Source organism: Gymnoscopelus microlampas (assembly GCF_963454915.1).
Source record: "Gymnoscopelus microlampas genome assembly, chromosome: 10".
Classification (NCBI taxonomy): Eukaryota; Metazoa; Chordata; class Actinopteri; order Myctophiformes; family Myctophidae; genus Gymnoscopelus; species Gymnoscopelus microlampas.
Genome location: NC_139947.1, coordinates 22,346,342 through 22,362,717, shown reverse-complemented (window position 1 = coordinate 22,362,717; position 16,376 = coordinate 22,346,342). Strand labels below are relative to the sequence as shown.

Below are 16,376 nucleotides of genomic sequence, written 5' to 3'. Positions count from 1 at the left end.
ACTATCCACAATCTTTGAATGCTAGTCTGTAATCATGCAGGAAACTGTCATCAATGTGGTCTACAATGTGGTCAAATGGTGCCAGACTCTTATTCTGGGTTCCAGCCTGATTCACTACGTCACTACTTTCGGCAGATTTCATTACATTACATTACATTACAGTCATTTAGCAGACGCTTTTATCCAAAGCGACTCACAATAAGTGCATTCAACATAGGTAGGGAACGAAACTGCTAATCACCAGAAGTCTTAAGTGCATTTCCTGCAAAAACAAGCAACCAGGAGTATACCTAGTCTCATTTCTTTTTCTCACTTCGCTTCTCGAAGCTTCTCGAAGCTTCTGAACGTAGTGAAAATACTCAGTGGAAATACGTGAATGGCGTATTTCCACAGAGGCTGGTAGCCTGGGTTCCAGCCTGATTCACTACGTTTTTTTCTCACTTAGCTTCTCGAAGTGAGAAAAATCCGCCGAACGTAGTGAATCAGGCTGGAACCCAGGCTACCAGCCTCTGTGGATAGCTTTAAAGCACAGCTTTAGTTGATTTTTAAATCTCTGTGTTGTTATTCATGTCCTCACTGTTTTGCCTGATTCACTGCCTTTTGCTATTATTTTAATGCTGTTTTATGCTTTTTCTTTTCTTTCTTTGCTTTATTGTTAAATTAGTTGTACTTTTTCTGTAATTGTATTCTTGCTCTGTAAAGCACTTTGAGCTGCATGTCATGTCATGAAAGGTGCTCTACAAATAAAGTTTATTATTATTAAATGTGGAGCTATGTACTAAACGACTCAATTGTAAATAGTGTTCACAAAGATGAACTATTAATACCTTTGAATATATATTTTTGTTTCCCCATTTCTGCTTAGCAGCTAGTTAGATAATGACTAATCTGAGTTCCGGTAGGAGTTATTTACGTGCAGTGGTGGACGAAGTACTCAACCCCAGTACTTGGGTAAAAGTACAGATACTAATGGTCAAATGCATCAATGCATTGCTGTAATGTTTTCGCAATGAATTTATAGAACCTTGTAAGCGATGCAGTTTGTCTTCGGTAAACACAGTAAGCATTTGAAAATGTATGTTTTTGTATGTCTGTGTATGCGTTTTTCATAACATGGACTTCAGATAAGGCCATGCGGTGTTCTTGGAGGTTTGTCAGGCTGATTCAGCTGCTGATCAGACTCAGCTCTTCTTCTCCTGCTGCCGCCATTACCGTGTTTTGTTTTGTTTTGTTTTGAGTTGAAACAAGAACTAAAAAAAGTGATGGATATATGGATAGGTTTATGGATAGGTTTGCCTGTGTGTGGCGTGAATGGCGCGTGCATTGTGGCCTTGGATAGAGATACACGGGCTGACACGGACGCCAACAAATTCACGCCAACTTTTGAGACAGCGCCGCTACTCGAGGTCCATTAGAACGATGAACTGCAGCTCTCAATGCAATCTCTATGAGAGGCATTGTAAAATACCGTAATTTCACTGATTAACTACTGAGGCTGTAGCGATTTTTTTTGTGTTTTATTAAACTGTCCCATTTGTTTAATTTATCCTTTTTAATGTCCCATATCTGTCATCTCGATATACTACCCACAATATACTATATATACTCCATCAGTGTGTCAAAAGTTCTAGCATCTGAAATCTAAAGTTTAAGTGGTCGCATGGTAAATAGAAATACGTCACAGACGCATCCCTTGAGGTTTTCAATACCCAGATATGTTTGTGTCTCTCATGTATAATTTTTGACTGGAGAGTAGCTCCAGTCCTACATTCACTTTTTGTCCCTAGGGACCTTAGCCCCGCCCACCTATATAGATGCATTGGAGTGAACGCCCACAATTCGACGTCAGAGACTGCAGAGAGAGAGAAAGGGCATTTCAGTGGCAGACACAGGCAGAGGCAGAGGTCCTGTTTGTGAGCTCCTACTTGTGTCACAGCGCCTAAAGCCCCACCCCTCCCCTTCTACACTCACACACACACACACACACACACACACACACACACACACACACACACACACACACACACACACACACACACACACACACACACACACACACACACAGAGCACTGGTCGTCAACCGCGAGCGAATGAGGGAGAGAAAGCCACACCATCTTTAGGACAACTGATGTACAAGCGTCAGAAAGACACACACAGGGACATTGAGAGAGGGAGGGAGAGAAAGACAGAGAGACAACACGAAACTTTTCCTCTACAGTGGTCACAGCCGCGACTCGCGAGTGAGGTAGGGAGAGAAAGAAAGAGACAGACAATAGAGAGAGAGAGAGAGAGAGGACACACAACTTTGCGTGCAGCTCATTCACAGCTGGCTGGATGCATATGAATGATCCATTGTGTGACCAAAAAACATGTTCTTTTTTAAATGGCCGATTAATGCGAGAAAAATATAAACGCGGTTAATTCACTCATGCGTTAATGTGTCAATAACGCGCTAACTTTGACAGCACTACTTCTGTGTCTTTCCTCCAGGATCCTTCTCAGATCATGAACACAGAAGCCACGTCCTAGCTCTCCAGTCACAATGACATCTATTGTATGTCATTCGTCCTTGTTATGGGCTATTTATTTTGGACAATTATCCAAACAGCATCTTGCAAGACTATTTGTATATTAATACTATCCTGGATAATTCACCAAGTAGTTGAACATGTCGGGATATGTCACTCCTCATTAAGTTGGGTTATTTCCCCAACTTACATTCAGGCAAGTTAATACAACAGCAGTAAACCCACACGCTTTAATTTTTCATGTACCGTCAGAGCTCCACGGTAGGTAGAAAATTAATATAAGCCTATGAGATGTTCAAAATATAGACATGAACAAAGTCAGTAGGGATTTGGATAAGAATTCAAAGTCGGCGCTTGGCGCTTGTAAAGACAATGATGTCACTGAAATGCGACTACTGTGTCTGTCTGCCGTCTACCCCATTATACCTCTATGGTCTACCCTCTGCTGTGTTAACATTATGGGTAATCCATTAAAGTGGAAAATTAAATGTGAAACACATCAACTATTAAGAAAACAAGAAGATATGTTGACAAAGACACTCCATACATTTGGAAACATATTTTTATTTAAATCAATATCGTCTCCAGTTAATGTAGGATGATTTTAAAAGTAGGCTAACTCTCATAGGGAATGCATTGGCAGCTGCAGTTCATCGTTCTAACGGACCTCTAGTAGCGGCACTGTCTCAAAAGTGGGCGTGAAATTTGTAGTTCTGTCTCTTCTGTCTAGTCTGTCTCTATAGAACTTTAAAATTCTGTTCAGCTCACAACCCAGACATCGTCATTGAAATTGTCAGCCATCTCTGTGCAGTTTTGGAAAACTCCCGACTAGACACACAACTTCAGCATGCGTGAGAACACTGTTACGTGTGAAATCCATCGAACCTCAGAATGGTGAAGTAGAGCAGTGTGTTCTTCACAGCTTTCATGACATCTGACAATTCCGCACTAATTTCTTTGGCAACGTTACGAGTGATACTGTGAAGCATGCAGTTTAACCTGTGACCTGTGCAGCATGCAGTGCCTCCATCAGGTGCACACATAGGAGCCAACCAGTGCTCGAGCATGACTGTTTGCTTTCATAGGACAAATTGCCCTTCTCTTAATTAAATATTGGTCTTGCTGAACCACAGTTGCTCTCCACCCTGCTCTCATTCATGCTTTGTTTTCTCATCCTGATATGTCTGAAAACGTTTTAGTTGAGCATGGCAGTCTCCATGTTTCTTGTTAAAAGGCACAAAAACAGCAAATGAAGTTGTCAGCTCTAGCTATGCAACACTTTTAAAAAGCATGCAGCAGAAGAAGGAAATGTAAACATTTCTCAGACATATGTGGGTGTGAAGTGCAAGTAACACTCAAAAGTGTGAATTTGCTACAGGTTCTGTTGACAGGCTTTTTATAAGGGCTTATATATGAATCATTATCATTCATATTTGTAATTATATGAAGTACTGTGTACACTTTTACTAGACTGGGTCTATATTGTTGAACTTATCTGTTGCCTAAATTTCTACTGTCCTCCACACAGTGGAGGTTCGGGGTATAGTTGGGTAGTCTTTCTTACAATGTATACTTGCTAATAGTATGTTGGATTCATGCATATTTTCAGACATTTGAAACAAAACAAAAAAGTATCAGAGGGAAAAAAATGGGAGGCTACGAGAACCGCCTAGGGGTCACGGACCCCCTGTTGAATACCCATGATGTAGATCCCAGTGGAGAGTGTGTACTGTGATAGGTTTCCTTTTAAGAACACAGCCTGTGACCAATTGCATCTTAGGGAAGAAGGAAAACAAGAAAACAAAACAAAGGCCACCTAAAAGTAACTTGAGTGAAAGTAAAAAATATCAAATAAATCTAATACTCAAGTGAAGTACAAATACTCAAAATCTGTACTTAAGTACAGTAGCCTACTCAGGTAAATTTACTCTGTTACTGTCCACCACTGTTTACGTGACTGCACAAGTCTTTTTTTCACGTGAAAAACGTGACATGGTATCTGCTTTATTTTCTACTGATTTTCAAAGCTTCCGAAGTACAGACTGTTAAGCGGAAGCATTTGAAAATTGTGGGAGCCAACATTTCTGTCCTGAGAGACTATATGAACATTAAGGACTAATTTCTCGACCCAGTTCTAAAGAGGCCTCCTACCCCCCTCTGCTCCTTCCCCTGCCCAGTGGCCTGCCCTGGTTCCCTCACCACGGACCCTCATAGGGTAAGTGATATTGTTTGAGTTCTCTCTCCTGATTGGATACCATTTTTATCCCGACCTGAAAATACTTTTTCTGTTTAATAAAGAACTGGAGAGACGTGGACACTCCTTTTACTGAACAAACACGTCTCCTTCAAATATTCAACTACTGCTTACTGTGTGTCCTGACTCCTCTCCCCTTCACCTGTTGTTCCCAGTATTTGAACATTGTGGAAAAGAAAAGAGAATGGCAAGAAGAGGATATAGGAGCTCAAACAAGTGCTTATCTCAGGCAGAATTATTATAACTATATTCAAATATTTACAGGTCTAAAGACAAGCAGCACAGGGTGGGAATTGGTGTGTATGTCCCAGAATTTGACATTTCCATCGCAAAAAGAGTACCAGATTATTTATCAGCGTATACAGCAGAGAGTGTGGCTATCATCAATGGGTTACAATGGGTTGAAGAGATTAGACCAGAGCGGGTGGTGGTGTGCACTGATTCATTAGCTGTATTGAAAAGTGTGCAGTCAGAAAAGTCAGTGAGGGAGGATTTAGTCATTGAAATGAAACAGTATTTAATAGGGTTACACAGAGGTGGTATAGATGTTCAGTTTTGCTGGGTGCCAGCTCATAGGGGGTTGGCAGGGAACGAGGGTGCGGATAAGCTTGCTCAAAGGGCACTACAACAGGAAATAGAGTTACAAATATTATTAGGAAAGGGCGAAGGGAAAGCAATAGTTAAGAAGAAAGGAATGGAAATTTGGCAGAGAAGGTGGGACGAAGATCGGAAAGGAAGAAGGTACTATAAAATACAAAAAACTGTTAATAATGGATTTAATTTATTTATTTATTTAACACACTTTACATTTACAAGAAATCTCAAAGTGCTTACAGAAGGCAATTGCATAAAAACAGAAACATCACACCAATAAAATTAATATAAAGAGAGTTATAATGAAAGGGGCAGAAGGGACGAAATCATCATCACAAGACTGTGGGTCATACAGGATTAAATAGTACTCTGTATGTAATGGGTAAGGCAGAGAGCAACAGGTGTGGATATTATGGGGATTCTTGGAGCAGAGGGAAAGGGAGTAGTTATGGTTAGAAAGGCACTGTTTACTTTTTTACATGACACAAGGTTGATTAGCAGAATATAGACCAATTATTTGTTTACTAACATTGAGCCTGGACGCACAGGTGATTGTTTCACGCAATCAATTCCCAACCTGTTTCGGGGTGCACTGGTTTCAGCACACCCCAACCCCCTCTTGTGTGTGTTGGCTAGTGAGACGCGTCCTAACGAGACCTGATATAATGGGTTTCGTTGCGCGCATACTGGCTGCGTGCAGCCAGTGTGACGTCGTCTGTTAAGGGGTCTATAAATAATAGCTCATTACTGGGATATATGACATCATGTTACACACTCTTGTACAGTAGGTGGCGATATGCACCTTTAAGTTGGTTGCGAACCGCCAATAAGCTAAGGGAAGAAGAAGAAGAAAGGGAAAGAATAAATGTTGTTTTTAGCATAGCTGCGGTTAGCTTGTCCACGAATTTGCAGATATTGCAGTATTCTTTTGTCATATGACATTTATGATGTAACATTATTATAGTTGAATGCATGGCTTGGTGTAAGTACAATAATTCAGTGCCCCCACGGGCTCTCTTATCACAAAAAAATATGTTAACCCGTGTGGCATCTTTACGTCGTCCACCACTTCTATAAGTGATCGAGTGATGTATTATGTAGTGATACATATTTTACTCGGTAAGTATTCCGACCATATATAGTTACTGTCCAGTAGTCTGAAATGTGTCGTATAGCTGCTGGTGTAGCTTAAACTGTTGGACTCCGACTGTAAACTGACTTTAGACCCATAACTTTCTTTTTCAGTTCTATTAATCAGCTTCTCTGCGCCCCTGAAAGCAGCAGAATGTCGACCAGAAGAATATAAGACAAACGATGGACAGATGTCACAATGCTGTCCAATGTGTAATAAAGGTATTGATCTCCTCACACGGTCACATTTGTCACTGCAGCTGTTTTGTTTTGACACTCTATGGTAGGCATTGAGCCATTGTACGCCGATCGAGACACACCCTGAGTTTAAAGCCCAAGGGGCCAGCTTGAGCTTTTTACATTGACTCCAATACGGAAGAGATTGATTGATGTACTTTATTTAGTAAGACATGAGAACAACAGTACATGGAAGTACAAATTCACAATAGAGGATATGCGCATGCTTAAAGTGAATGGCACATCGAGTGGCAAATCGCGTGGCAAAGCAACATGAAAAATGAGTTTAACATTGTTTAATGTTGTTTAATGCAATCAGATATGACTTTTCTGTTTGGATGCATGGGCTGTCAAGGCCAGAAAGTATTTTTTTGACACTCAGTAGGCATTCCTGCATAACTTCCGGGTTTGATGATGATGTCACACGCATATCCTCAATACAAGGTCTACTAAACTGGAAGACTCATTAAGCACTAAGCTTGTTTCAGATGAGATCCCATGCACACAAATCATGATGACATATAAGAGACAGACAGATATATACACTACTATACATAATGTCATACAATCAGCTTACAGGTTACTGGTATGAAGAGTGAAAAAAAAAATGTACAAGAGAAGAAGAAAAAAAGGGGGGGGGGCGTAGGTTAAGACTTAGACAGGGGCCATTTTCGAATTGCAGCCTCCTGAAGGTGTATCTTTAGGGCAGTTTTGAAAGTGAGTAGGGTTTTACACTCCTTTACTCCTTTTGGTAGGGCATTCCACATTTTTGATGAATAGCATGAGAACAAGTTCATTCCCTAGAACGAGTTCAGACGCGAACAGCCTTTTGGCGTATAGTTGAAGCGCGGAGGGGCGGGTGGGGAGAGAGTCAGCGCACTCAAGTCAAGGCACAGACTACTGTGTTGTTGACAGACAACGGATGCACGCTTGAGAAACATGAGAAACAACAACAAAAATAAAACCTGGCAAAACAGTTGCGTGCATTAGCGCAAGATGAGGATAAAGGAAACATTCAGTCTAAATGTCCAGTAATTCTCAACTACTACCACCACTACTTTTGTATTTGAAACTTTAAATTTCTCTAAATATTATAAACTTTCAGGACAGCATAATACAAATATAATTCATGAAAAGGCTAATAGGCTACAGTGAAGTCGGACTGAATGACTGAAACGTTTTTTCTTTTTTTACTCTCTTGGTGATTATCTGGCACAGTAGTTGTGAATTAGCAAACTGGACATTAAGACTGAATGTTTCCTTTATCCTCATCTTGCGCTAATGCACGCAACTGTTTTGCCAGGTTTTATTTTTGTTGTTTCTCATAAGAGTGCATCCGTTATCCATCAACAACACAGTTGTCTGTGCCTTGACTTCAGTGCACTGAGTCTCGCCCCCTCGCCCCCCCCGCGCTTCAACTACACTTCGCGGAAGAGACAGTTCATATGAATGGCCTGTGGTTTCGCTGTTTTACCCCTGCTGGTGTCAGAAAGAATTTATCTTAACGCAAGCGAATGGGTTTTGACAAACTTTAGACTAGATTTTCTTACCTTAATAAAAATTGTCATAAATACTATATGCTTCCAGTCGCTAGTTTAAAGTCTCCTTTCAATCATCATGATATGCGTTTTGCTAAATTATGGTCCCATTTATTTTAATATTGACGATAAAGTAGGCTATGCTCTAGGAGGGGGGGGATGATTTGATTGACAAGCTACACAACCAATAGCATTCATTCCCCGCCCCCGCTCTCGATTGACAAGCTACCCAACCAATAGCATTCTTTGGGGATTGTTTTCCGGTTCCTGTTCCCGGCTCGTTGTTTGGCATATATTAAAGATGGTGGATTTGAAATTGCTGAACAATCGGCTTCGTTTACGGAAGTTCCCAATGGGCGGTAGTGACGGGGCGCATCCGGTGAAAACCAGAATTACACTCAATGTAAACAGGAAGTAAATGAGGGGGGGGGGGGGCATTCGGCCACAGACGGGACGGGATCACTTCTTTATTGAAAGATATGGACTAATACATTTCACAAACACGCCGTACCGCTAGTTAAAATTTGGGGCAAGCGGGTTAAAGCACCTTATATTTTTCATATGTACATGTTTGGAGACATGCAGGCTTTACTGGTGAAATGGGCGGGGGGGGGGGGGGGTCGCTAAGAATCATAGATATGAAAGTAAAGACTCGATAAGATACATCTACAATAGTCTTCTTGATCTAAGGCTACTTCTGTCCCATCGTAACAAAGTTATATCTGGTTCAATCCAAGCATATGTTTAATAATGGTATGTTTAGTTGTGGTTTGACCATCCAAAAGATTCGCTTTTTAGTCATCAAATCCAGTTGTTCTGCCCTTTACAGCAGAGGGAAGTTACTGTACTATCCGTAGTTTTTTGTTTTGTTTTTCTCAAGGAAGGAGCATTTTAGGGTTTGGCACTGGCATAGTCTCAAGACCATTTTTGTAGGCTCACAAATTTTTCAAAATGCTTCCATCCGGCCTAACCATCCGAAGACTGTTGAATAGTTGTCTGGCTTTAGAAATCAGTAACAAAATGCTATATATGCCCCTTCAGTAGGGATTTGTCAAGTCTAAGCAAAGAGGCATCTAAAAAGAATGTAACAGCAGAGGTTGGAGTCAGTTAACTCTACACTCAACTTGGATTCAAGATTTTATTTCATACAATCTATACAAGTATAAACAAGAATTTCAAGAAACATTCTTAGGTTTCAGTTTGGTAGCAATAATACGAAATAGAAATAACTAAGATATAATGCTAATCAATAGATTATAGATATTTCTTATATTTGTGTGCATTATTCAAAACAGTTCATGGTGTTGCACTGAGATGGCCATGTCCCTTTCTCAGGTCAAAGGCATCGTTGTCATTGGCCTGCAGAGCCCTAGGCCGGGATGCTCTGGGGAATATTACTTACTTATGCCCATTACCCTCCTGGGAGTGAGGCTGTCAACAAGTTTTTTCTAAGCATCCCAGTTAGGGCTGTCACGATCATGAAATTTTACTTGACGATTAATTGTCACACAAATAATTGGAATGTGTCGCATGACTCACATCGCGACGCATTGTGAGCTTGCAGAGCTGCTATTTCCGTTATTTAAAAAAAAACAGGAACGCTTTATGACGAATATGCAAAATAATTGTGACCATCTCAAATAATTGCGATTAGGCGATTATGTAATAATTGTGACAGGTCTAGAGCCAACCACTCCAGGCAGCTGTCCCCAGATGGCCTCATGGCATCTTCCTCCCAAGTCTAGGCACAGTGTTTTGGGGAATGTTACTACTCCGGAAAGCCTGGAAGTGTTTCGCAGTCTTGTTACACATTCCATTCCGATTGACTACGATTGGCTTTCAAAGTTTGTGGGAGGGGCCCATTTTGCACGAATGACACAAGCACCGATCAGTGAAAAAACTCTTTTTCAAATCGTCTTGTTATAGCACCACCAGGAGGCCTTTGTTTTTCTGCTACTATTCCTACAGATTTTGTCCAAACCTCATGCAATTCAGTACACCTTCTGTAGTCAAGCGATCAAGGTGTATCTGTCAAATTTCTCATTATACCATTCCAATTGGCTAGGATTTCCTTCCAAACATTAAAGGAGTGCCTTATTTTGCACAAAATGCCACACATCATGAGCGCAGCTCCCAATTGCTGTGAAACTTTGCATGCACTCTTACAACAGCCCACTTAACGTTTTGGCTAATAACTCTTCAACGGTAGGTCGTCTTACGATAACAATTTTTTTCCCTTGGATTCCTTGGAATCTCACACAAGTGGCCCCGGCCACTTGTGTGAGATTATATTTTCCGCCATTTTGCGTTTTCTTCAAAACACACTTTTTTCTACTATTCCGACAGATTTTGTCCAAAACTCTCACAAACCGGTACACATTATCTCTGGGGTCATGTTATAAAGGTTTATGAGTTAGATTTTTCAGATCCCATTCCAAGTGGCTATGACTGCCTTCCAAAGTTTGCGGGCCCTGGGGTAGGCAACCTGGCCGGGCAGAGACCTCTGCTCCGAGGAGCACACTTTTCTAGTTTGTTAAAACACCAAAAAGGTGCTTGGTGGCTTGTTGCCGCTCAGATGTACATTCAGTTCGGTCAAGTTAACAAACATAATACATACATTTACATACACGAATAAGGGTGACTTTTAAAAAAAGGTACTATGTGTGACCTGCATGTGGTTTTAAGAATACATTGTTGTCCCATATAGGCTCAGTTGTGAGAAGAGACTGTACATTGGAGTCCAGTACGTCATGTATACCTTGTGGGAGTGATACCTACATGAACGCACCAAATGGCCTGACCAAGTGTTTCCTCTGCAGTTCTTGCAGTGCAGGTAATTTAAATAGACATGGTTATAATATTGATTGAAGGATACTGCCAGTTAACGCACATTTCAAGAGAATAGATGGCCTGCACTCAGATACAATGTATGTTTTATTTGTGTCTTAATTTTTAGAACCAGGGCTATTCACCAAGCAGGAATGCACTTCAACAAGCAATGCAGCGTGTGGTGTTATGGATGGATACTACTGCAAAAGCTACGACGTCGATTCAATGTGTAATCTTGCAGAGAAACGCACCAAATGTGCACCTGGCCAGAGAACTAAAGTAGCTGGTAAGACAAATCATATGTTTGACCATTTTGATTTGCTAGTTACAATACTTACTTAATCGTTTAGCATTGACTGTATTTCAAAAAATGAAATTCCTATTTAGAAATTGGTCTGAAGTACTTGGATTCTTGGATTATTTCATGTTTTGTTTTGTTTAGGCACCCACGATACAGATACAGTGTGTGAAGACTGCCAGCAAGGCTCTTATTCACTGAATGGGCTAACGTGCACTACTCATACTACGTAAGTGATCATAATCTTTCTTAGAGCTTTGTTTACTTTCTTTCTTTTTTTAGCTGACATACTGTACATGAATATAATTTTGTAGAATGTCTCTCTACAATGTCCCCACAGCTTAACATAAACTTTTTGAGACAAATAAATGTATCATGCACTTGTGTTGTATGGGTAAAAATGACAAATTTTACATGTATTAAATTTTTTTGCATCCTTTTTGGTTTTTGTATTTGATTAGTTACAAATGAGAATCAAGATTATATCACAAACGAACACAGCAAAAAGAAACTACAAAAACAATATTGACAAATTACACAGTCAGGTTGACATTATAAATAAACACGTCACAATAGCACATTTTGATAGGCATTGTGTCTCATACTGGCAGTAGTGGTGACTCCAGGTCTTAAAATAACACTGTCTGTCCTGACTGAAACACTATTCATCTTTGTCTGATGGGAACTCCCATCTCATCAGTGTCAGTACGCTAATACGTAACACTTCAATTGAATAGTGAATGAGGAATAAGGCATCACGATTGTACTATAAGCACATCGTAAGTACATCAAAAGTTTCACATTCGCATTGTTAAAAGTCATAAGGCTGTTATAAGATGTTTATTTACCCCAGTGCTTATTATATTTATTTTGACATTGTGGTGACCCACATCGAGAGACTGTGAGAGACATTCACCAAAGAGGGCTTGTGCCTTTAATAGCGGGGGTTAATGTGAATAGTGACTTCCGGTTCCGGGTTAAGGTTGTTGTGATATTGTTGCTGACCACAGTGAATGTATATGCTTTATGTGAAACTTAAGTTATGTAAAAAGTTAAGTAAACTACCCCGACTGTCTCGCTGTTTCTTAACTCCACAACATAAGATATTACAAGCTATCAAGATATTTTGCTAAACTTGACCCATTTAACACAGTTAAATGGGTCAAGGGTTAACAGTAGTCTGGATAAAACTTTGAATTATATTTTTCATTGCTTTGACACAAAATGCATTCAATGACTACTGTACATCTTTCAACCTTTCTGAATTATTTTGTCAAAGTTCAACCAACAAAACTTAATGTATCTACAGCCCAACTATTTTCAGATCTGTTAAATTTAACTAACAATATTCAAATGGGCATACATTTGCTACATCACAAATGTCATGTTAAAATATATCCAAAATAATAAAAGTTATTAACTCCTGAGCTCAACATATGGATCTTGAGCACACACCATCAAGCAACAACATACAGTACAGTATATGACGTTCCCGTGACGTAAAAAAATAACAATAATTGTTCACTTTGGGGCTCTGTTTTGTAGGTGAATGTTATACTGTAGTAAGCGTCATTATAACAACTCATATTGTATATTGTCAGATCAATGCTCAATATTGATTTAATACTTTGACGTGTCATTCTAAAGATGTATTTTCCAAACTCGCAGGTGTCCAGAAGGACAAATACAACAGGAAGAAGGAAACCCGACCAAAGATGTTGTCTGCAGTGACGCATCTAGAAATCATTATGCTATAATACCACCAATATTAATGACAATACTTACTTCTTTTTCAATACTTACGTTTTGGTTTTTAAAAGGTTAGTGCTTGTTATCCTTTGCTTGCATATTCTTTTTATTAAATACTAATTGTTCTAATATCTGTCTAATTCATAACATGATTCTGTCAAATTAATATTAGATTTATTTTGCTCAATGTTATTCTTGATATCAGGCAAGCAAAAGAAGACGAGATTCCCTTACACTGACCAGGCAAGTTTACCTTTTGCTTGTCTTTGACTGTGGTTGTGTGCTCACAGATTTATTTACAGTAGGTCTATGTAAGCATGTTTAGTAAACATGCATGTCCTATCTTTGTTTCCTCAAGCTAACAACAGATGGCACTAAACTGACCTTGCTTGTAACTGCAGTTTAATATCATGTTGTGTGAGAGGAAGTAGTACAGTAACACACCTTGTGACTAACTTAAGTTAAATATTTCATAACACAGCCAGTGCAGGAAGTGAGTGATATCTACAGTTCAGCAGGGCCAGACTCCAATGTAAGTTGATTTTGACTACTTACACTTACAGTAGGTTTTACATCTAATTCTTATAAAAAATCGACTACTTTCTTGTCTTTTAGAATGGGACGTAATTTGTTCAAGAAAGAACTCTGAACGAAATGGTCCAACATCTTCCCCAGCAAGCTTCGCTTATGCTCTGCTATTGTGAATGCTGAAGCCTGCCCTGCAGACGTCCCCGAATAGTTGCCACACCAGAATGTTACATACAGTACAAAACATCAAGAAGAATGAGCACGTTACCAACAAGCATCTGGGATACCAAGGGTGAGTGAGAAGATAGCAGCCAGGACCAGGAGGCTGGCAGGTCACTGCCATCAACACTGCACCACCAGCAAACTGGTACTGTGGGAGCCAACACACATCGATCACGAGAATATCCCACACCTACTGCACCTACATGGACATACTAAAGAAAGATGCTCATCCGAGGACAAAAAAAAAAGCAGCTGGTTAGTGTGTATGAAAGTAGGCTTTAAATTGTATTGAGTGGTGAACAGAGAATTTGTGATTCAATGCAGGCTGAATCCTAGGTAGCTTGATCTTCTCTCATAGTTCCTAGTCACTGGAGCTCAGACCATTTGTCCTTGAATAAGGTTTATGTTTTGCAGTATTAATTTTCTAAATAGTATGGTGCATTTATGTAGCACTTTTTAACACCAGGATCGAACCGGGAACTTTCTCATTCCCAACCGGACGCTTTACCTCCTGAGCCACTGCCGCTCCTGTAAATGCTTATAAGTACATACGTGCTTTTGCCTATGCCGTGGACTAGCACTAACTTTGTCAGCAAGTTGACCTTGCAACTTGCAACAGACTAGCCAGTCGCATAGCAGTTGTCCCTCCAGGCTATGACACGTCTATCCTCAGTTGGCCTTACAACTGACCCTCATGGCTATGGGATGAAGCGATCGGAGTACTCACAGCTGACCGACACTAGAACTCACAGGCGGAAAGGAGAGGTGCGGAATTGGTGTCTGTTAGTGGTGATTCTAAAAGTTCCTTGTTGTTAGGAGCTTTGCACTTAAATAAGTCTGTTTGTGTGTGTACCCGATCCAAATAATTAGAAGTAAGTAATGCAGTTTACGTTTAAGTAACTTTCTGCCTTGTGCCTGTCTTGTGAGTAATAATCTGTTGTCATTACGTTTTCTTTGCTCTCCTACCAAGTAATCTAATCTGCCAATAGTAGATTGTAATATTTATTTTCCTAGTTCAGGGGTTCACAAACCTTTCCATGCCAAGAACCCCCAGATACCCCAAAACTTTGGCTCTGGCCCTCCTGTTGCGAAATAGCTTTAAAAATGTGTTTAAACAATAATAATGAATTGCACTGTATCACGTTTAGAAATATCAAACACAGCTTCATAATATTTCCTTATTTTTATTAATGCAAATTCAGCTGAGCTAGTCTTGTCTGCTCATATGATATCTCTCTTCAAGAAATGGTCCCTATAGAAGCCACACGTCTGCATTAAATCACTACTGTAGTTTATTTTTTTTTAAATAATTTTTATCCCGCGATTTTTGTAACCCATTTTTTTCACCCGGTGCCAATTTCCTAAGTGATCCTGGCCGCTACACCAGCCCTACACCAGCGCTACACCAGTCCCCCACAGCCAGGGAGGCCAGGGCCGAGCTCATGCTTCCTTCAGTGCATGAGAGCCAACTGACCTTCTTCTCACCTGACAGGGGGGAGTTTCCCTGGTTGGACGTAGCGCGTGGAAGGAACACGTTATTCCAACCAGTTCCCTTCCCCTCCATCAGGCGCCCCGGCTGTCATGGGGGAGGTGGTATAGCGACCAGGATTACTACATGTTTTTGTGAGGGTATTAACTACCCTAGGAGACACGGGGAGAACATGCAAACTCCACTACTGTAGTTTAAAGAAAAACATGTTTAACCTGAGAAATACTTCATTACCCACAACACTTAAGCGTAAAGTCGACTTATCTGATTGGTGGAGTTCACGTTACTATGGAAATGCCCCCTCCCCCTACTTCAAGTAAGCTAAAATATTTTACTATCAACACTATTAACACTATCATAATGCGTGTAGTCCTTGGACTTTGTAAACTTGCCTTCTGCAACTTTTTCAGCCTCTACCAGTAGATGGCACCTAAATCCCTCTATTCTTTATAGTGACACTAATTCATTACTGCACTTTTCCTTTATTCGCCTCATAATTCTGTGGACATTAAGCAGGAACCTTCAGAATGTCTGCGTATTCATATCTGGCTGATAGTAAACATCATTCCATTGAGTACCAGAGATTACAATGTTGTGAATAGAAGGGGAAAATGCCTTTGTGCCTTGAAGTGATATTCTACCTAGACCTCTACTTATAGACCAATTATTTGTTTACTAACATTGAGACTGGACGCACAGGTGATTGTTTCACACAATCAATTCCCAACCTGTTTCGGGGTGAGCTTGTTTCAGCACACCCCAACCCCCTCTTGTGTGTTGGCTAGTGAGGCGCGTCCTAGCGAGACCTGATAGAATGGGTTTCATTGCGTGCATACTGGTTGCACGCATACTGGTTCTTATCAGTGTGACGTCGTCTGTTAAGGGGTCTATAGTTCCCTGCTTCTTACTGTGCATCCATCTCTATGCCCAATAAAAAAAGTTTTAGTTCTTTATTGATGTTACTTTAATTTCTTGTGTA

General features: G+C 40.3%; 1 protein-coding gene across 1 annotated transcript; it reads left to right on the top strand.

The window, feature by feature from the left end:
• The first annotated feature begins 6,219 nt into the window (after positions 1-6,219).
• LOC311054438 (tumor necrosis factor receptor superfamily member 14-like) lies at positions 6,220-16,350 on the top strand. The gene is made up of 9 exons (XM_084070409.1): positions 6,220-6,495; positions 6,622-6,729; positions 10,990-11,115; positions 11,239-11,397; positions 11,554-11,638; positions 13,078-13,229; positions 13,364-13,401; positions 13,640-13,690; positions 13,774-16,350. The coding sequence occupies exons 1-9, from the start codon at positions 6,465-6,467 to the stop codon at positions 13,783-13,785; spliced, it is 762 nt and encodes a 253-aa protein (XP_083926535.1). The 5' UTR covers positions 6,220-6,464; the 3' UTR covers positions 13,786-16,350.
• Positions 16,351-16,376: the final 26 nt, after the last annotated feature.